At 38.7% G+C, this 22,294-nt stretch overlaps 1 protein-coding gene across 1 annotated transcript; it reads right to left on the bottom strand.

Moving 5' to 3' along the window:
• Positions 1-1,646: 1,646 nt before the first annotated feature.
• On the bottom strand, positions 1,647-18,392 carry LOC130966412 (uncharacterized). Its single transcript, XM_057891210.1, has 5 exons — positions 17,983-18,392; positions 17,466-17,601; positions 16,482-17,330; positions 1,801-1,980; positions 1,647-1,700 (listed from the first exon to the last, which is right to left on the bottom strand). Exons 1-5 carry the CDS (start codon positions 18,390-18,392, stop codon positions 1,647-1,649), a joined length of 1,629 nt encoding a protein of 542 aa, XP_057747193.1.
• Positions 18,393-22,294: the final 3,902 nt, after the last annotated feature.

Below are 22,294 nucleotides of genomic sequence, written 5' to 3'. Positions count from 1 at the left end.
CCCTAGAAAGCCTCAACGGAAAAGCCAAGAGAATGCATAAAAGAAGGACAGGAAAAACATGTTACAGTGACAAGCAAAAATTCAAACTTTCAAACATGAAAAATCAAAGCTTCACTAAAAACTGAAGACAAAGCTACGAAAGAAGCAAGAAAGCTAGCACCAACCTGGAAAGAACAGTGAGCTTCAAAGAAAACTGAAGATGGAAGACGGAATCTGGGAACGCCTTCTCAAAAAAGAAAGAACGCGAACAAGAGCAAATGTAGCAGGAAGAAACGTGAAACTCCAGGAGAAAACAGAAGCTCTAAAAATGCCAAACGACGTCGCAACACAGAAGAAGCAGAAGCGCAAACAAAAAATAGAGAGCGGAGAAAGCGGAGAAAAGAAAGTTATGAAAAGGGCGAAAGGAGAGAAACCGTTTATGGGCTTTCAGAATCGAAATAAAGAGCCAGAGGAAAACGGGGCAATTAATGCTAAAATTAAGGAAGGCATTAAATCCTCGCATGTTCCCAAAGCGTCGATATAAAAGCGCGCACTTTTGAGGAAACGCTCTACATTCAAAAGCTGCTAACAAGGAATCGACAAAATGCTTGAGTTCGGCTTCACTAGAGAAGGACCGAAGTCAAGGACTCGACCTTAAAAAAGAAGACCGAGCTCAAGCAGGGGCACTGTTCATACCCTGGGTCGAGCTGTCCGAGCCGGGATGTTTAGTAGCAAAGCGACCGACCTCTTTCGGTCAAGCGGACCGACTTCTTCGTAAAGAACTCAGCCAAATCAACAGGAAAGCCCAAAGAAGGGCCCAACTCAAGGAATACGACCCCGATCCAAAGGCAGCCCAAGCCTATAGAGATAAGGGCGGTTCCATGGAAGATAAGCTGACCTTGACAAAAGATAAGATAAGATAAGATAACTAACTTATCTTATCCAAAGAAGGTCACCTCTCACCATTATAAATACACTGGAGCACCCAGGTATAACTCATACTCTGATTCTACTCACTACCTGCTTAATACCCTTGCTAACTTAAGCATCGGAGTCCCTTGCAGGTACCCCCACCCTCCGGGGGACGAAGGATCAGCACCATCACCTAGTCCAACAAGTCGGACACAACAACTCCGATCCACACAGGAGATCTCGGACGAGATCGACCTACAGTTTCAGGTAACCCTCGGAACAGCAACCGAAGCCAAATTAAGTTATTTTTTTCTACACTCACCACATCACTTGAGCTACATAGAAATCCACTTACACCAACCTTTTCAAAAACCTACAATCAGTTATCAGTAATAAAATAAATTATAATAAACAAAAAAAATAGCTATTGTGTAAAAATAATATATATACACAGTTTACCATAAAAAAGAATAAAATAACCATAAAAATGTACAAGAAACCTCCACTAACACAATTTTCGTTTGCAAAAATTTAGCTCTTATATAACAACATATCATATCCCTTTCTAATCAACATTTAACAATATACCATACCAAAGTAATGGCAGGTACATGCTACACATAATTTAGTATAGTATATTTCCTTCGATGGAAAACCATAGACATGCAGGTGGACTTGCAAGCTTCTCCCATTCATGGCTCTTGTCTAACTACAAGCAAGATCATTGAAAAATTAAAGAAAAACTATAGAAGAAACTAAACCTTATCGTTAATGGAACCCATTTTTCTTTGAAGGCCAAAGAGTTTTGCCTGTGTATATGGAATAAAGTTATCTTCATCGTCCAACAGTTTGCTAAGAGAATTTTGCCAACATATAAAGCATATAAAAGTGTAAATCTAAAACATGTACCTCAGCCACAGCAGTCCTAGATTCAACAGATGCAGCAACAGACAATGCATTAGCTAACTCTTTGCTCAAATCTTCAACCTGCCGCATAGTATTCTTTATGGTTTGATCACGATCATGCATGAGTCTCCACATATTTTCCCGCTCTTCTTGTAAGTCCCTCTTGGCCTTTGCCCATTCCCTCTAAAAAGGTACAATTTAACCCAAAAAGCACTTTCTCAAGATGAAAATTATGGTTCACTAGGTGATAGGAAGCTTCATATAGAATCAAACAGAACAAACCTCTAATTTCTTTATATACTCTTCCTTTTTTACCCAAATTAGCCTACCTTTACATCACCCTTGTTAGCCCCCTTGAGCTTTTAATCCCCTCATGTTGTATAACCACATTACTAGCCTTAAGCAGAAAAACAACATAAAAATCCTAAGTTGAATCCTTGGTTAGCTTAAGATAGAAATTGTGTATTGTTTAAGTGTGGGGAACCTTATGGGAACATGGATGATAAAAATAAATGTAGAAAGTTAAAAAGAATAAAGACATTTCAAAATAAAAGTTTTGGGAAGCATGCTCATGTGAAATCAAAATAATTAAATTACCATGTGCATTGAAAAAAAAATATTAAGTAATTAAATAATGGGATACAAAAAAAAAGAGAAAAAAAAAAGAAAAGAGAAGAAAAATAATATTACCCGAAATGCAAAATAAAAAGGATCAATGCACATGGGACAAAATTCAAAAATAAGTTTGATACATGAGCTTGTAATACAAAAGTGGGAAAGATTTGGGTAGTTAGGTAAAGTATTCTAAAATTGTATAAAGTATGTATATGTTAGGTGAGATCTTAGACTAATCAAGGATTCACTTTATAAAGCTCACTAGACCATACATATATCCTTACCTTTACCTCACCCCCATTACATCCCTAAAAAGACCTCATGATGTTTGCATTGGTATGCTAAATATTTGTTGATTGGTTAGATGAAGAACAAGGTTTAGAAAGTATGACTAGGGAAGAGTAGAGTGATTGACCCTAGACACTTGAGAGATTAGAGTGATATACACTTCCTGTGAGGGTTCAATGCTTGATTCTATGTTCCCTTCTTTCATGAGCTATCTTCTTACAAGTTTACTTGTCTTTATTTTATATGATTTGAATTAGTGGAATTTGAATTATTTTTGTCTTGGAGAACTTATTTACTTTTAACCAAGTAGGTAGAAACATTTTGCATGTAGTTACATTCATATAGATAGGTTGCATTTTATACATTCTATCATTCATCTCAACTCCTTTATAGCTTCTCTTGAGCTTAGCATGAGGACATGCTAATGTTTAAGTGTGGGGAGGTTGATAAACCACTATTTTATGGTTTATCTTGTGCTTAATTGAGTGGATTTTATCAATCTTTCATGCATTTATTCATATGATTTGCATGTTTTACAATTCCTTCCCAGAATTTGTTCTATGATTGAAAACATGCTTCTTTGGCTTTTATTTTCTTTTATTTAATCCTCTCTTATTACCATTAGATGCCTTGATATGTGTGTTAAGTGATTTCAGGGATTACAGGGCAAGAATGGCTCAGAGGATGGAAAGGAAGCATGCAAAAGTGGAAGGAATACAAGAAGTTGAAGAAATTGCTAAGCTGTCCAGCCTGACCTCTTCGCACTCAAACAGCTATAACTTGAGCTACAGAGGTCCAAACGACGCGGTTTTAGTTGCGTTGGTAAGCTAACGTCCGGAGCTTCGATTTGATATATAATTTACCATAGCTGCTCCGAAGTTAGGCGATGCGAACGCGTGAATGACGCGTCCGCGTCGCATCTGCGAACCTCAATCCGCGCGGCCGCATGGACGACGCCTCCGTGTCACTCTTCCGCGACCTGTACGGACCAAAAAGCGCTGGGAGTGATTTCTGGGCTGTTTTTGACCCAGTTTTCAGCCCAGAACACACAGATTAGATGCTATAAAGTGGGGGAATGCATCCATTCATGATCATGCTCTCATAATTCACTTTCCATGATTTACATCTAATTTTGAGAGAGGTTCTCTCCTCTCTCTCTTTAGGATTTAGGTAGAGTTTTTAGAAATTAGGATTTAGGACTTCTCTTAGTTTTAGGAATGACTCTCAATCCCAGGTTCTTTGTATTTATTTATTTTCAATGTTCCATGTTTAGATTGATTTTCTTAATTAATGTTATTTGAGATATTTCAGATTGATAATTGCTGTCTTTTATTTATATAAATAATTTGGTTTTTCCTGTTACCCTTTTGGCTTTGGTTGAGTAATTGGTAACGCTTGAGCTGTCAAATAAAGCAGTGGTTGAAATTGGGAGTTGCTAATTAATTTGAGTTCCAATAACTCTAGCCTTTCCAAAGGAAAGACTAGGACTTTAGGTATCAAATTAATTAGTCCACTTGACCTTCCTTTGGTTAGTAAAGGTTAACTAAGTGGGATTAAAATCCAATTCTCATCACAATTGATAAGGATAGGACTTTCAGTTCTTATACCTTGCCAAGAGTTTATTTTACAGTTATTTATTTATTTTTATTGCTTTGAAAATATACTTGTGCCCATTGCCCAAATTCCAAAAACCCCAATTTTACTTTTTCATAGCCAATAATAAGAACAAACCTCCCTACAATTCCTTGAGAAGATGACCCGAGGTTTAAATACTCGGTTATCAATTTATTTAGGGGTTTGTTACTTGTGACAACCAAAACGTTTGCACGAAAGAATTTTTGTTGGTTTAGAAACTATATCTACAACGCGACTATTTTTTATAAAATTTTTTACTAGCAAAAATCCTAACGTCAATATGCATAATATAGCAAGTAGTCTCTTACTTGTTTAGTCAGTTAGAATTGGAAAAAACACAGAAGATCAAAAGGGTTCAATCTACAAAAATGCTTTCATCCCCTTATTGATACGTAAAAATTTGATTTCACGTATTTACCGGCAAGTATACCGGGTCGTATCAAGTAGTAAAACTCACTTAGAGTGAGGTCGATCCCACGAGGATTAATGGATTAAGCAAGCAATAGTTAATTAATTGTTCTAGTTAGACGATTCATGTTTGAGTGATAAGCAACAAGAAATGTAAATGACTTGAAATTAAAGAAAAGCAATAAAGTGCAAGGAAAGTAAATGACAAGAAATTAAAGTGCTAAAAATTAAAGTGCAAGAATGTAAATTGCAAGGAATAGAAAGTACAAGAAAGTAAAGTGTAAGAAAGTAAATGACTAGAAAGTAAAACCAAGTGAAGTATTTCTACAAACACTTGGAAGGCATAAGTAAATGACAAGAATTTAAAGAGAACAATTAAATGACAAGAATTAAAGACAAGAAGTAAATAACAAGAATTAAGAATGAAATTAACATTGGGATCAAGAGATATTGCATTCTCAAGATCAACAATTCTCATCTCCACTTCAATCATGCAATCATTGATCTCTTGGCAAATCATAAGTAATCAAACCCCAATCTCTTGGTGATTTGATTTCTCTTAACTTGATCAATTGCCAATCTCTTGATCTAATTGCTCATGAGAAGAGATGAAGAATGGTCTCTAATTTAGAGCCACACAACCCTCAAGATTTCAATTCAAAGTGATTACATCTCACATATCAAGCTAAGAATTATCAATCAAGAGAGTTGTGAGAGAAGAGCCTCAAACTAAATTCTATGACTCCTTTCTCAAGTTCATCATAGAATTTAAATAGATCTAATCCCTCTCTCGATAGTAATTAGATCTTTGAAGCACAAAGACTCTCTCTAAAGAAACAATGAAAGAAGAATTGAAGATGAAGAATGAAAATAAATCAACCCATTAAATTGCAATAGAGCTCTCTCTCCCAAATGTTGGAAATTAGAAACTCATCATAACAAAAATATTTACAAAAGTGTGAATGAAAGAAAATAGAAGAAGAGAAGAGAATGAGAGTGAAAGGGGAGTGGAGTCACCTCCACCCCTCCATGGTGTCTCCCAAATGATGAATCTAAGGCCATATTTATAAGCTACCTAAATTACAAATTCAAATGAAATTACAATCAAATGCAAATTTCCTAATTACTTCTAGATGATTCTTGTGGCCTTGATTGATTGTTACTTGTGGCTTGACTTGGGCTTGTGAACTTTTAACTCCCTTCATAGAAGCTTGAAACATTGAAGAATAAATGAAGGGATTGGAGTATTTGGAAGTGGCCCAATGTGGAGTGTCATTGAAGTGGCATTTGGGCTTTTGAAGGTTTGGAAAAACCTTACACGCTGAAGTATTGGTCTGTTTGGGTCTCCAAATTGAATGTCCACTATAGATTATTATATATCTTTGGAAAGCCCTAGATCTCAGCTTTCCAACGCCGCTGGAAGCATGTCAATTGGACTTCTCTAGCCCAAGTTATGATCTTTTGAAGGTGAAGAGGTCAGTCTGGCGAACTGCAGGGACTTGTTTTACGCTGAAATTGTGAAGCTAAACGAATAGCAATTTGTCCCCTCAAATCAGTGTCAACTATAAAGTGTTATATATGGTTGGAAAGCTCTAGAAGTCTACTTTCTAATGACACTGAGATCACTTCATTTGGAGCTTTGTAGCTCGAGTTATTTTTGTTGGAGTGTGAAGAGGTCAGGGTTGCAAATCCTCTTTGCTTCTCTTTGAGTTTGTTTCCAACTTTTTGCCACCTTGGGAGTGTGCTTCCTCTATTAGTGCTTTTATTGCTTCATTTTCCATAATTTCCTACAAAATTTATTAACTCAAGCAATCAAAGCAATATTCAATTTAATCACCAAAACACTCCCATAATTAAGCATTATGAATTGATTTTTATATGAAAAAGCATAGAAAAACATAACATGATGCGTAGTCATCACAACACCAAACTTAAACTTTGCTTGTCCTCAAGCAAACAAAGAATCATTCAATAAAGATTGACAATCCAAGGTGAGAAGAATAGCAATTAAATGTTCATGGTTGGCTAGTTTATTATGCATGCTACAATCTCAAAAGAAATTCCAATGATTGATGCTTCTATCTAGCTCATTTTATGAAATATTTTTCTTTATGTTCTTTACTTGAAACAAGCTTTTCATCTTTTTCTTAGCTTAGCTTCTTGGGTGCTTTGCACCATTAGTTAAAAGCTTTGACTCTAAATGCTTTGTTTTCAAGTATTACCACTTGATACATAAGCACCACAAGCATTTAATTAGAGGACTTTTTAAGCTCATTTATTCCTTTTCTTTACTTTCCTTCTAATCATTGGTGCTTAGAGCCTTGAGCTTTGAGGGAGTGCTTTGCACTTGAGCCTAGTCTTGACTCTAAGTGTTTTGTTTTCAAGCTTTTTGCTTGATACATAAACACCACAAGTACTTGACTAATGAAATGTCATTGGTACTCAGAGTCTTCAACTTTCTCATTTTTCCCTTTTTCTTTCTTAATCTTTTAATTGATTTGCTTGTTCAAGGTTTTCAATATTTCAAACATTTCATAAAATGTCCTAGATGAAAACTTTAATTAAACAAATTCAAATGTAATTGAGCAACAATAGTCATGCTAGCCTTCCAATACTTATATGCTCATGCTAGATTCTTCTATAATTACCTTGTTTGTTTATGATCATGATACTTAATTACTTTGACTCACAAAATTCAAAATGGTAGTTATGATGTAAAAGCAACATGTTGCAATTCAAATATCAAGCTATGCTTTTCCAAAAAGAAGAACACGCATGCATATAAAAGAAATGGAAGACAATCATGCAATTGAAAGTATAGAAGATAAATAAGAGGAAAAAGAACTTAACCACCTTGTAGATCTTCATCTTTGTTATTGTCATTTTCCTCCTACTCCTTCCTTCCCCAACACCAAACTTAGAATGATTGCTTGTCCTCAAGCAACAAATAAAATAATGGTGGTGGAATTTATGATTAATCATGAATGTCTTCAAGAAAGAGATGTAAGTAATGCATGTGTTTAAGCAAGCAAAAATTAAAGATGACAATCAAGGCACAAAGAAAAGAGACAATATGATTACATCAATAAGTGAGTTGTGCATGGTACTATGCATGAAAGGTAAGTGGCAACACCAAACTTAGTGTGACACTTTCATTTTAGAATGATGCAAGTACCCACTAAAGATTGAAGATCAAATTGTTGCATGCAACACCAAACTTAGAATGCAATCATATGCCAAATTATTGAAAGTAAACTAAGCAAGGAAAGAAAATGTTACCAACAGTTGGGTTGCCTCCCAACAAGCGCTCTTTTAATGTCATTAGCTTGACATGTGGTTCTTAATTTTCTTCCTCTTCTTCCAATTGGTTAAAAGAAATGACTTCAAGGGAGAAGAAGAGAAAATTGATGCCCCTTGATTTGATTGTCTCCTAACAAGCCTTCTTTTGTTGTTATTAGCTTGATTCCTCTTGCTTGTTGGGGTGGGGGTTGGATTGCTTTTTGTTGACCTTCTCTTTTTCATGGATGTTGTCTTTTGTTTCTTGGTCACAATCCTTCTTTGAATGTTTTTATTGATTGCCTTCACTTCCTTGATTTCAAGACTTAGGTGTTGTGTGATGGTTGGAGTGTCCTCTTCATCAAGAACCTCTTGGATTGATGGTTCAATTAAATCATCTTCCATACAACTTTCTACTTCATTGGAGTGTGGACTCCCTTGGTTGTTTTCCTCCCTTACAACCTCATTCTTCATTGGGATTTTACTTGGTATAGGGGCCTCTTTTTCTTGCTCTTCCAATTCCTCTTTTACACTAAACATTTGCTTTAATAGCTCTTCTATGGAGGAGGTTTGTTGATCTTCCCAAGATTTCTTCATCTCCTCTTCATATTTTTCGATCACAAATTCAAGGGAAGTTTGTGAGGGTTGTGAATGTTCATGTTCCTTTATCACCTCAAGTTCAATTTCATTCTCAATCACCTCATTCTTCATTGAAATTTCACTTGACACATGGACCTTTTGTTCTTCTTTTTCCACTTCCTCACCCACAAATTGGTCTTCATCCTCACTGCTTGGCAACCCGAAGTGTTTCCTTATTTGCTCTAAGTGCCCATCTATTTTCTTGCAGAGGATTTCTTGTTCTTTCCAAGATTCTAATATTTCTCTAGACCATTGAAGGTGATCCTCAACTATTAGCTCCAAAGATGAAGGTTGGGAGTAATTTTGTGGATATGGATGTGTTGTGGTGAAGTCATTTTGGGGAGTATGAAAGGAGTTTTGTGAGTTGTGAAATGAATTTTGTGAATTTTGAAATGATTTTTCTGTATAGTGAAATGAATTTTGTGGTTGATGAATTGAATTGTATGGATTTTGGAAAGAATTTTGTGTTGAGGCAAACTCAAGTGGTGAAGAATTTTGATATGAAAAATTTGGAGATGAGGTTGGATAATTAAGAGGTGAGGGCTCTTGATGGATGGGATAGGAAATATTGAATTCTCTTTGGTTTTGTCCTTCCCAATCACAATTTGGATAGTTGTCCCATTCACGTACAACCGGCAAGTATACCGGGTCGTATCAAGTAATAAAACTCACTAAGAGTGAGGTCGATCCCACGGAGATTGGTAGATTAAGCAACTTTAGTTAATTGGTAAATTTAGTCAAGCAAACATAGTTTTGATTTCATTAGCATTTTGATTTTTGAACATAATTGCAAGAATTTAAATGGCAAATAGAGAACTAGAACATAGTAATAAGATGAAAGTAAATGACGGAAACTTAAAGTGCAAGAAACTTAAATGACATCAAAGATAAATTGCAAGGAATTAAAGGTTGCAGAAATTTAAAGAACATAAGAGTAAATGGCAAGAAGTAAATGAACAGAATGTAAATAACAAGAGTAGTAAATAGACAGAATGTAGAAGGGGATTGGGAAATGGGTAATCAAATAACTAGAACAAGAGAAATGAGAATTAATGATAGAGAGGATCATTAGGGATCAGAGATGTTAGTTTTCATGAATTGATGTTAGTCAAAATCCTTCTCAATCAAGGGTATAGATCTATGGCAAGTGGGTGATTGAATCCCAATCTCTTGGTGATTCAATCTCTCTCAACATAACCAAATGCCACTCTCGTGATCTATTTGTTCATGAGAAGAGATGAAGTTCCAATCTAATCCAGCCACACAATTTTCATAATCTCAACCAAGGAGAGTTACATCTCACATACTAACCAAGGTATCTTGATTAAGGAAATCATGAAAGGATGAACTCTAAACTGAATTATGTGGCTCATTCCTCAAATTCACCACATAATTCATATAGATTAACCCCTCTCTCGATGGTGGTTGAATCTTTGAAGAGCAAGAGTTCCCTCTTTAGATCAACCACTAGAATTGAGAAGGAGAAGATGGGTTCACCAATCCATTCCAACCAACAGAGCTCCTCCCCCTAATGAAAGTGGGGTTTAGTGAGTCATTGCTCCAATCTCAACAACAATTGCCATAAATCAAAATTAAACTAAATGTAAAGGAAGAAGAAGAAGAAGAATGAAGTACTTAAAACTTGAAGATGAAGAAGAACAATTCCAATAGAAAACCAAAGATGAGCTTTCCGGGAGAGTACCCGGAAGTTCTAACAAAAGCCAAGTAAAAGTGCTAAAAGTGAATAAAAATTCTAAGTGTTAAAAAGTATTCAAAAGTGTAAAAAAAGTCCCCTACAAGTACATCAATCTCTTCTATTTATACTACTCCTAAAACTCTTTCAAAGATCTTGAATTGGATTGGCAATATGGGCTTCCTCTTTGTTGAATTCTTGGCTCAATTGGAAGTGTTGCTAGACTTGGAAAGGAAGAGTTCATTCATCATGATTCTGGCCCATTGGCTTGGCGTTATTGGCACTAACTCCAGGCCAAATGCACGTTGGCAACGTGCAAGACATTTTCCTGGAAGTGAAGTATGAGACTTGGGCGTTGCTAGCCCAAGTTGTTGCCAACAACTTGCTTCTCCTCTTCTTAGCTCTACTTTCATGCTAAATGTGGCCCAAAATTTGAGTGTCAACCTTCAGCCTCAATATGTACTATTATACATCATTGGAAAGCTCTTGATGTCTATTTTCTAATGCCACTGGAATCACCTCAATTGGACTTTCCTAGCTCAAGTTATGGTTCCTCAAAGAAGGTAAGGTCAAGCTGCCAAGTTGTTGCCAAGTTGTGGCCAAAAACGCACCTTAACTCCCAAGTTGGCAACGTGCTCGTGCCTAGCCTCCCACGGCAGGGGCTTGAGGCTGGCGTTGTTGCAAAACACGCCCCCTTAATGCACGTTGGCAACGTGCTCGATCCCACATCCAAGGCTCATCTCTAGCTCCCTTGAATTTCACTTCATGTTCTTGTTTTTAGGGTCTAAAGATGACTCTGGTTTGGCTTCAATTTTGTGCTCCACCATAGACTATTATATATGGTTGGAAAGCTCTGAATGTCAGCTTTCCAACGCAACTGGAAGCACTCAATTTGGATCTCTGTAGCTCAAGATATCTTCCATTGAAGTGGACATGTTCAGGCTGCCTTGTTGGAGTTGTTGTGGATAACGCCCTTATATTCCAAGTTAGCAACGTGCACCACAATTTCCTGGCGTTGTTGTGGATAACTCCTTCTCTTCAGCACGTTGGCAACGTGCTCGAGCCCTTTCCAAGGCTCTAAACAATGCTTCCCACGTTGGCAACGTGCATGGCAAGGCCTATGGGCGTTGGCAACGTGCATGGTGAGGCTTGGCGTTGGCAACTTGATTTTGGCGTTGGCAACGTGAATGGTGAGGCTTGTGGACGTTAGCAACTTGGTTGGCAAGGCTTGGGGACGTTAGCAACTTGGTTGGCAAGGCTTGGGGACGTTGGCAACGTGCATGGTGGGCGTTGGGAACTTGGTTGGCACCAAGACTTGGTGCCTAGCCAAGCACCCATTTCTGGCGCTGCCAAGGATAACGCCAATGCTTCCTAGCTTCAATAACGTGCTCGAGCTCCTCTTTAGTGCCAAAATTGCTTGTGTGTGGCGTTGGCAACGCCACTCTCAAGTTGGCAACGCCAACTTTGCTTCTTGTCTTCCTCCAGGGCCAAGCTTGCTTGTTTGTTGCTTGGGTGGACGTTGGCAACGCCCTTCTCAAGTTGGCAACGCCAACTTTGCCTCTTCCAGGGCCAAGCTTGCCTTGCTTGTGTGTGGCGTTGGCAACGTGCTCCTCAAGTTGGCAACGCCAACTTTGCTCCCAAGGCTGCCAAACTTGCTTGTGTTGTGGCGTTGGCAACGTGGTCCTAGAGTTGGCAACGCCAACTTTGCTTCTCCAGGGCTGCCTGGCGTTGTCCTTAACAACGCACCTTCTTCCTCAAGTTGGCAACGCCAACTCCTCTTCCTGGAGTTGCCAAGAACAACGCCCATTGTACCCAAGTTGGCAACGCCAACTTCTTGCCCAGCTTGCATCATTCTTGCTTCCATGCTTCCTTGTTTCATCACCTATCATCAACAAGGGAAATAGCTTCAAAGTCTTACCAATTCATGCAAAAATTCCATGAGATTCATTCATACTCATTCATATATGCATTCCTTAAAACATTTGCATGAATTTGGCTAGAATTAACATGTTCCTTGATATCATACATGGAAACAAAACTCATAAAAGGACTTGTTTATTTAGAGAAAATGAGTGAAATTAAGCTAAAACTAACTAAACTAACTAACTAATAAAGCAAATATGCACTTGCATCACAACACCAAACTTAAAGTATTGCTTGTCCTCAAGCAAAATATAAAGGACTTTGTCACAAGAATTTAAGATGTAAGACTTGAATGTTCTTCCAGAGAGTAATTTCTCATTGAGCATGTCATCCTCACTTGTGTGATCATTAATTTATTGTAATTGAACACAACTATCCAACTTTTTCAATTAAAATGCTTGCTTCACTACTAAATTGGTTAACTTCACTATACTTCTTTCATACCTTAGCACATGATCCTTGAACCAATTTTTTTTTGCTTATTTCTTTTTCCTTCTTTTTTTTTCTTTTTTTCAATTAAGCTCGAAATCTTGTCTTAAGGCGGCTCTTTAGCATAAGCTTTCAATCAACAATCCCGAACCAGTTGGTTCAAGTTGTTAAGTGTTGAGACACTCTTAAAGATTTACTCACTCAAGCCTCTTTCCTTAACACATTCAGTCACAGGCATATAACATTGAAATTTTGTTTGGATAGTGGTGTCCAGCACCTCTTTGGGTTGCTAAATGTTCTGTTATAGAGCTACTCTTGATTGTGGGTTTTTCAATCGATAATCCCGAGTTAGTTAACTCAAGTTACCGGGTGATGAAGCACCCCTCGGATTTACTAGCCCAAGTATGTCTCTTAACATCAATCACCACAGACACATATCCAAATTTTGTCATTGATGCCTAGCCTTTCATTCTTTGTACTCTATTTTCTTTATTGTCAAGGTTATTTGTGCTTTTACTGATAAAGTCCTTGTGATCCTTAACCAAACTAGTCTTGTATTAGCAAGCATTCTTTTGAATTTCTTGAACATTGCTTCTTTCACAATAAACATACTAGCACTTTTCTTATGGGACAACATGATCCTTTTTAAGCTAGATTTCTCTCTGTTCTTGCTCAAACTACATCTTTTATTCCAATGACAAGTAAAAATATTAAAGACAAGCAACCATTCCAAATCTGTGAGTGGTGATGCATGGAATGGGCAACATAAAAGACAATGCTTCAAAAAGAAAATGCATCCTAGAAGGTATACCATATTTCAGACATACATCTTCTTTATTTAATAAAACATAAAGAAACATAAAGAAAAACAAAGGAACTTCACCACCTTTAGTCTTCATGTCTCTTTTCCTTTGCTTGATTCTCCTTGCTTTCCTTTGCCCTTTGGATCTTGTTTCTTTTTACTTCTTAACTCTCCTTGTTGCTTTGTTGTTGAATCCCCCTTTGGATCTTCTTTCTTTTTGCTTCTCCGTTCTCCTTGTTGCATTGTTGTTGCATCCCCCTCTTCTTGCCAAATTCCTGAGCTTATCATTGTCTCCTTTAGCCTCCGTTGATTAAATCTCACCCTTGCAAGTTCCTGCTCTTCAAATATCTTGCGAGCTTCATTAAAGGTTTTGATTTGTGGGTTGAGTAATGGAGGTGTGGAACAGAGGTAACTGAGCTTTTCTTGGGTGCATATGTCATAGTCAAGTCTGTCCTTGTGCCTGGCTTCCCTGAACATTCTGTTTTCATTGAAATCTCTGTAGAGTGTTTCATGTCTAGCATCCAACCTATGGAGAAGTTCTCTTTGCTGAGCTTGCTCTATTCTTAGTTGAGCTTGTTCTTGTATCACTTTCTCCATGGCTTTTTCATGTTCCATAGTTGAATTGTTGATGGCCTCCTGTATCTTGGCATATTGTTCTTGTTGTAGTTCCATCATGTGTGCTTGGTACTCATTTTGTTGGTTCATCCATTGAACTTGAATACCTCTTTGTTGATCCATCAACTGCCAAAGGTCCCTTTGTTGTTGAGCTTGTTCCTCTTGGCTTCTTTGAATTTGTGAGTATTGCCCAGAGATTCCGTCCAAGGCGGCTTGGAGTTGATTCATGTTCAAGGTGTGGGATTCATCCATTTCTTGAGGCTCCTCCTCTTGTCTTACTTCTTTCCTTTTCTTCCTTCTTGCTAAAGGTTGCCTTTCCAATTGGGTTGTGGTGATAAACTCCAACCTTTCTCGGGTGAGAGGCTTTCCAATAGAGACCAAATCAGTTTCTCCAAATTCTTCAAGAGGCACTCCAGCTTCTTCACATAGGCGCAGAATAGTACTAGGATATCCTAGCCAGCTGTCTTGTTTGACTTTTTGAGCTATGTCAATGATGTTCTTGGCTATAATGTCTCCAACATTGATTTCTCCTCCTTTCATTATACAATGGATCATTATTGCTCTATTCACGGTTACCTCAGAATTATTTGAAGTGGACATCAATGATCTCCTCACTATGTCATGCCATCCTTTTGCTTGAGGTATGAGATCACCTCTCCGAAGCTTGAGTGGTTGTCCATGTGAATCCAACACCCAATCCGTGCCTATTCTGCATAAGTCACTCACCACATCCACATATCTTGGGTTATTTTCAACCCTTTCTTCATAGCTAGCTCGTTTGAACTGTTTGTGCTTGACCCTTAGCACCCTATTGATGGTGTCCGGGCTAAAATCAACATCCACACCTCTTACATAGCTCATGTATGGTTCTTCATCATCATATTCTCTTATCACATTAGTGTAGAACTCATGGATGAGAAGCATGCTCACTTCTTGAGGTTGGTCACAGAGAAGCTCCCATCCCCTTTTTCTGATTATTTTTTGTATCTCAGGGTACTCATCTTTCTTTAGCTTGAAAGGTAACTCCGGAACAACATCTTTGCTTGACATCCAACTAAAGATGCGCTCATTATGCTTGGATTTAAATCTTCTTTCATCAAAGGTATCTTGTCCTTCATCTCCTCTCCTATCCCTTGATGATGAGGCCATTGAAATTCACTTGCAAGGGTTGAATCTTCCACACCAAACTTAGATGAATGCTTGTCCTCAAGCACAAGGAAAATGGTTGTGAATGGGATAGATGTATGGCCACAACGTGACTTAGGCAAGCTAGAAAATGATGGTGAGGGGAGTTGGAGTGTTTCGGTTATGTGAGGAGATGTGATGCTTCAAGGGTTTTGTTTGGTAAAGATGAGGTTTAAGGTTAGAATTTGTGAAACATGGAATAGGTTGGAGGTTGAGTATGAGTTCGGATACTTAAATGAGGTTATGGGGGTAGAAGAATGAATGATGAATGAATATGGTTGAAGTGTTTAAAGTGACAGTTGGTGGGAAGGCATTTAAGGCTCGGTCATGGCATGCTTCCTTGTGCCCAATGCATGTTGATTTGTTTTTCCCCATGCACAAAGTTCAAAACTCATGTGACTTCCCTTCCTTGTGTATCCGTGACCTCACTCACCAAGATTCCCCATCATTTCTTTCTTTCTTTCATTATATGCTTCCAAGATTCCCCATCACTTCTTTCTTTCTTTCCTGCAACAAAATGCCAAAGGCTTGAGATTCTTAAAGTGACATTAATGGCTAAAAACTTATGATGATGTTCCTATGCAAAATTGACTAAACTAAAATTAAAATTTATGACTTGATTCCCTAATCTATTTTTTCTAGCATTATTAATGTAAGTAAAGACACCAAACTTAGTTTGTGACTAAGTGCTCTATGGAATTAACTCCAAAGATAGCCACATCAAATTTAGTATTTTACCTACATTATATGCTAATTCACGTTTTTTTTCTCTTTTTTTTTTTTGAATAAAATAGATGACTATCTTTCCATAGTCTAGCATTTTCGTGTATGTATGGACACCAAACTTAGTTTGTGGCTAAGTGTTGTAGAGCACACTTTTGCCATTACTTCAAGATTGGCCACACCAAACTTAGTGCATTGCATACACCATGTACTAGTCTACTTAATCATTATTGGTTACTAAAGTATGAAAATAAAAGACTCCCTGTGCATGGGTTGCCTCCCATGAAGCGCTTGTTTATTGTCCTTAGCTTGACAATGCAGCTTCTTTGCTCATGTTAAGAGTTGCACACTCTCTTCCTTGCTCCAAGGGCCACCAAAATAGTGCTTCACCCTATGTCCATTGGCTGTGAAGGTTTGTTTTGAGGCTTCATCAAGTAATTCGACATAGCCATGAGGTGATACTTTGGTGATGGTGTATGGACCAGTCCATCTAGACCTCAGCTTCCCAGGGAAAAACTTCAATCTTGAATTGAATAACAACACCTTTTGGCCCGGTTCAAATGTTCTTTGAGAGATCCTCTTATCATGCCATCTCTTTGCCCTCTCCTTGTATATTCTGGCATTGTCATATGCCTCCAATCTGAACTCTTCAAGTTCATTGAGTTGTAGCAACCTCTTCTCTCCTGCTGCTTGAGCATCTAGATTCAGAAGTTTGGTGGCCCAAAAGGCCTTATGCTCAAGCTCCACAGGGAGGTGGCATGCCTTTCCATACACCAACTGGAACGGAGATCTTCCTATGGGTGTCTTGAAGGCTGTCCTATATGCCCAAAGTGCATCATCCAGCTTCCTAACCCAATCCTTTCTTGTTGTTCCCACAGTTTTCTCCAAGATCCTTTTTAGCTCTCTGTTGGCAAGTTCAGCTTGCCCATTGGTTTGAGGGTGATATGGTGTGGCTACTTTGTGAGTGACACCATATTTGTGGAGTAAGGAGTTTAGTTGCTTGTTGCAGAAGTGGCTTCCCCCATCACTTATGAGTCCTTTGGGCACTCCAAATCTAGTGAAGATGTTCTTCTTGAGGAATTGCAAGACCACGTTGGTATCACATGTGGTGGTTGCTATTGCTTCTACCCATTTGGAGACATACTCTACTGCTACCAGGATGTATTTGAACGTGTAGGATGGAGGAAAAGGTCCCATGAAATCTATTCCCCACAAATCAAAGAGTTCCACTTCCAAAATGAACTTTTGAGGCATCTCATTTTTCTTTGACAAACCCCCTGTTCTTTGACATTCATTGCATTGGCTCACAAACTCCCTAGCATCCTTGAAGATTGAAGGCCAATAGAAGCCACTTTGAAGGACCTTTGCAGCAGTTCTTTCAGCCCCAAAATGACCACCATAGCTAGAGTTGTGACAATGCCATAGTATGTCCTTCATCTCACCTTCTGGCACACATCTTCTTATCATTCCATCTGGGCATCTTTTGAACAAGAATGGTTCATCCCAGAAGAAGAACTTAGCCTCATGTAGCAGCTTCTTGACTTGTTGTTTTGTGTACTCTTGTGGGATGATTCTCCCCACCTTGTAGTTGGCCATGTCTGCAAACCAAGGGACATGTTGAATTTCCAAGAGGTGTTCATCTGGAAATTCTTCATTTATTGATGGAAGATTGTCTTGGCATGCATCTTGTGGCACCCTTGATAAGTGATCAGCAACTTGATTTTCATTGCCCTTTCTATCTTTGATCTCAATGTCAAACTCTTGTAGGAGTAGCACCCATCTGATTAGCCTTGGTTTGGCATCCTGTTTTGACATAAGATACTTAAGAGCAGCATGGTCAGTATACACTAAGACTTTGGATCCAATCAAATATTGTCTAAACTTATCAAAAGCATATACCACAGCTAGTAACTCTTTCTCTGTTGTGGTGTAGTTCTTTTGAGCTTCATTCAACACCTTACTTGCATAGTAGATAACATGAAGCTTCTTTTCCTTCCTTTGCCCCAACACAGCGCCAATTGCAAGGTTACTTGCATTACACATGAGTTCAAAAGGTAGTCCCCAACTTGGGGGTGTGATGATTGGTGCTGTGGTGAGCTTAGCCTTTAGAGTTTCAAAAGCATGCTTGCATTCATCATCAAAGATAAAAGGATTTTCTACCACCAGCAAATTGCTTAGTGGCTTTGCTATTTTGGAAAAATCTTTAATGAATCTCCTATAAAATCCAGCATGCCCTAAGAAACTTCTAACAGCTTTCACACTAGTTGGCAAAGGAAGTTTTTCTATGATTTCTACTTTTGCCTTGTCAACTTCTATACCCTTACTTGAAATTTTGTGACCAAGAACAATGCCTTCGGGTACCATGAAATGGCATTTCTCCCAATTCAAAACTAAATTGGTTTCTTGGCACCTTTTCAAGACTAAGGTAAGATGGTGCAAGCAAGTATTGAAGGAATCACCAAAAACAGAGAAATCATCCATAAAGACTTCAATAAATTTTTCTACCATGTCTGAGAATATTGATAGCATGCATCTTTGAAAGGTAGCTGGGGCATTGCAAAGTCCAAATGGCATTCTCCTATATGCAAAAACTCCAAAGGGGCAAGTGAAGGAGGTCTTCTCTTGATCCATGGGGTCAACCACTATCTGGTTATATCCAGAATATCCATCAAGAAAACAGTAGTAGGCATGGCCAGCCAACCTTTCAAGCATCTGATCAATGAAAGGGAGAGGAAAGTGGTCTTTTCGTGTAGCATCATTCAGCCTTCTATAGTCTATGCACATTCTCCACCCTGTCACTGTTCGTGTTGGGATAAGCTCATTCTTCTCATTAACAATGACAGTCATCCCCCCTTTCTTGGGAACCACTTGCACTGGACTGACCCATGGGCTGTCAGATATAGGGTAGATGATCCCAGCTTTACACAACTTCAGAACTTCCTTTTGAACAACCTCCTTCATTGTGGGGTTCAATCTTCTTTGAGGTTGTACCACTGGTTTGGAATTCTCCTCCAAGAGTATCTTGTGCATGCATATGGCAGGGCTTATGCCTTTCAAGTCATCAATGGTCCACCCCAAAGCCTCTTTGTGAGCTTTCAACACCATAAGGAGCTTTTCTTCTTCCTCTGCATTCAATGTGGAATTGATGATCACTGAGAAACTATCCTTCTCACCAAGAAATGCATATTTAAGATGAGGGGGTAGTGGTTTCAACTCTTGTTGTGGTGCCTCTTCTTTGGTAGCTTCACTTGGTTCCTCTGATGCTTCCAATTTGTTCTCTCTTGTCCCTTGATGTTATGGACCTCCTCTTGTTTCATTTGATGGTTTGTGTCAAGCACCTCTTCAACCAAAGAGTCTACTACATCAATCCTCATGCAATTTTCTTTCTCAACAGGGTGTTGCATTGCTTTGAAGACATTTATGGTCATTTGCTCATCATGCACTCTGAAAATCATCTCTCCCTTTTCCACATCAATGATTGTTCTAGCTGTAGCCAAAAAGGGTCTACCAAGAATGACTGAATTGTTTCCCTCTTCATCCATGTCTAGGACCACAAAATCGGCTGGGAATATGAAGTTTCCCACCTTCACCAAGAGGTTCTCAACTACTCCATTTGGTACTTTGATGGATCTGTCAGCAAGTTGGAGTGACATCCTTGTGGGTTTGAGCTCTTCAATCATCATTTTCTTCATCATGGTAAGGGGCATTAAGTTAATGCTTGCTCCCAGATCACAAAGTGACTTGTCAACAGCCATGCTCCCAATCGTGCAAGGTATGAGGAAGCTGCCAGGGTCTTTGAGTTTTGGAGGTAACCCTTGTTGAATGATGGCACTACACTCTTGATTGAGAACCACGGTTTCTTTTTCTTGCCAACTCCTCTTCTTGGTGATCAACTCCTTAAGAAACTTTGCATACAATGGCATCTGTTCTAGAGCCTCTGCCAATGGGATGTTGATTTCAAGTTTCTTGAAGATCTCTAAGAACCTTGGGAATTGTTGGTCCTTTGCTCCTTTGTGTATCCTAGTTGGGTATGGAAGCTTGGGTACATAAGCTTTTACCCCTTCATTTTTGTTTTCTTGTTGTGGGTTCACACTCCCATTGCTATCACGGTTGCTTCTTTGTCCAGGTGGGTTGCTTTGTGGCTTGACAACTTCTTTGCCTTTGTTAGATGTTGAACCCTTTTCTTCATCTTCCCTTTCCACATGTACTTCCTCTGTGTCTTGCTCTTTGGGTTTTATTGCCTCTTTATTTGAACTTTCACCAACTACCTTGCCACTCCTTAACTGCAAAGCCTTACATTCTTCTCTTGGGTTGGGTATTGTGTCACTTGGGAGGACATGGGTTGGTTTCTCGGCTTGTTTGGCCAATTGTCCCACTTGTCTCTCAATGTTCTTCATAGTGACCGCTTGTTCTTGTTGTCCCTTAGCTAAAGCTTGAGTGGTTTGCAAGGTTGCAAGATTCTGCTTGGTCAATTGGAGGTACGATGGGGGATTGTTGTTGGAAGTTATTGGGCGGATTAGTGTGGAAATTTTGTGAGTTGGATGATGGCGCAGAGAAGTTATTTTGGTGAGTTTGTGAGTTATGATGGGGGTGTTGATATGTGTTTTGTGTTTTTCTATATTGGTTAGTGTTGTTGGTATGGTGATTTTGGTTGTTTGTGTTACGGGTGTGATTGTGGTTGTTGTTCTTTTGCCAATGGTTTTCTCCCCACTTTAAATTGGGATGATTCTTCCAAGATGAGTTGTATGTATCACCATGGAATTCCTCCTGAGAATTTGAAGTATTCTGCATGTATTGAACTTGTTCTTGTGGTTGTTCAACCGTGGTCCCTTCACCTTGGCCCCATTCAAGTGATGGTTGATTTGTTGTGTTCACTGATGCAATTTGCATACCATCCATTCTCTTTGTTATCATCTCCATTTGTTGTTGGATTTGTTGGTGCATTAACTTGTTTTGTGCCAAAATAGCATCAACACCTTCAAGCTCCATTACACCTTTCTTTGGGGTCGGATTATGCTGCCTCTCTGATGAGTAATAATATTGATTGTTTGCCACAATCTCAATGAGGTCTTGAGCCTCCTCAGCAGTTTTCATCATGTTGAGTGATCCTCCTGATGAGTAATCTAGTCCCTTCCTTGCTTCTGGATTTAGGCCTTCATAGAAGTTTTGGAGTTTGACCCAATCACTAAACATGTCAGGTGGGCATCTTCTCATTAGTGCCTTGTACCTTTCCCAGGCTTCATATAATGACTCCCCATCTATTTGCCTAAAAGTCTGAACCTCTGTCTTCAACTTGATGATCTTTTGAGGTGGGTAGAACTTTGCTAGAAATCTTCTCATCACTTCATTCCAATCATTGAGGCTTTCCTTGGGGAATGACTTTAGCCATTGAGTGGCTTTGTCCCTCAAAGAGAATGGGAATAGCAACAACTTGTAGACATCTGGATGCACTCCATTTGTCTTCACAGTATTGCATATCCTCAGAAAAACAGATAGATGTTGATTTGGGTCTTCAAGAGGTCCCCCTCCATAAGAGCAATTGTTCTGTACCAAAGTGATGAGCTGAGGTTTCAACTCAAAGTTATTGGCCTGAACGGTTGGAGTGGCAATGCTGCTCCCACAATGTCTTGGATCAGGGATGGTATACGAAGATAACACCCTTCTAGCGTGTCCACCATTATTGTTGACCCCTCCAGGAGGATTTTGTATCTCATCCTCCATGACTTGGTCTTCTCCCTCTGATTCCTCTGACTCCTCTTCACCAACTATGAACTTTCCTCTTTCTGCTCTCCTTATCCTTCGGAGGGTTCTCTCGTCCTCAATATTAAGTCTACTAGCTCCTGACATACACAAACAAAACCAAAATCACAAGTGAGACACTCTAGAACTAGAGTGAAATTGGGGTTAGTGAAACAAAATATCAAACAGTTAGTGGGCTTAACAAAAACACAAAAAAATTGCTTAATCTAAATCACCGTTCACCTAATCATTGTCAATCTTTTCCAATCCCCGACAACGGCGCCAAAAACTTGATACGTAAAAATTTGATTTCACGTATTTACCGGCAAGTATACCGGGTCGTATCAAGTAGTAAAACTCACTTAGAGTGAGGTCGATCCCACGAGGATTAATGGATTAAGCAAGCAATAGTTAATTAATTGTTCTAGTTAGACGATTCATGTTTGAGTGATAAGCAACAAGAAATGTAAATGACTTGAAATTAAAGAAAAGCAATAAAGTGCAAGGAAAGTAAATGACAAGAAATT

The sequence above is a fragment of the Arachis stenosperma genome, chromosome 3 (assembly GCF_014773155.1).
Source record: "Arachis stenosperma cultivar V10309 chromosome 3, arast.V10309.gnm1.PFL2, whole genome shotgun sequence".
Lineage (NCBI taxonomy): Eukaryota > Viridiplantae > Streptophyta > Magnoliopsida > Fabales > Fabaceae > Arachis > Arachis stenosperma.
This window is presented reverse-complemented; position numbering and strand designations above follow the sequence as displayed.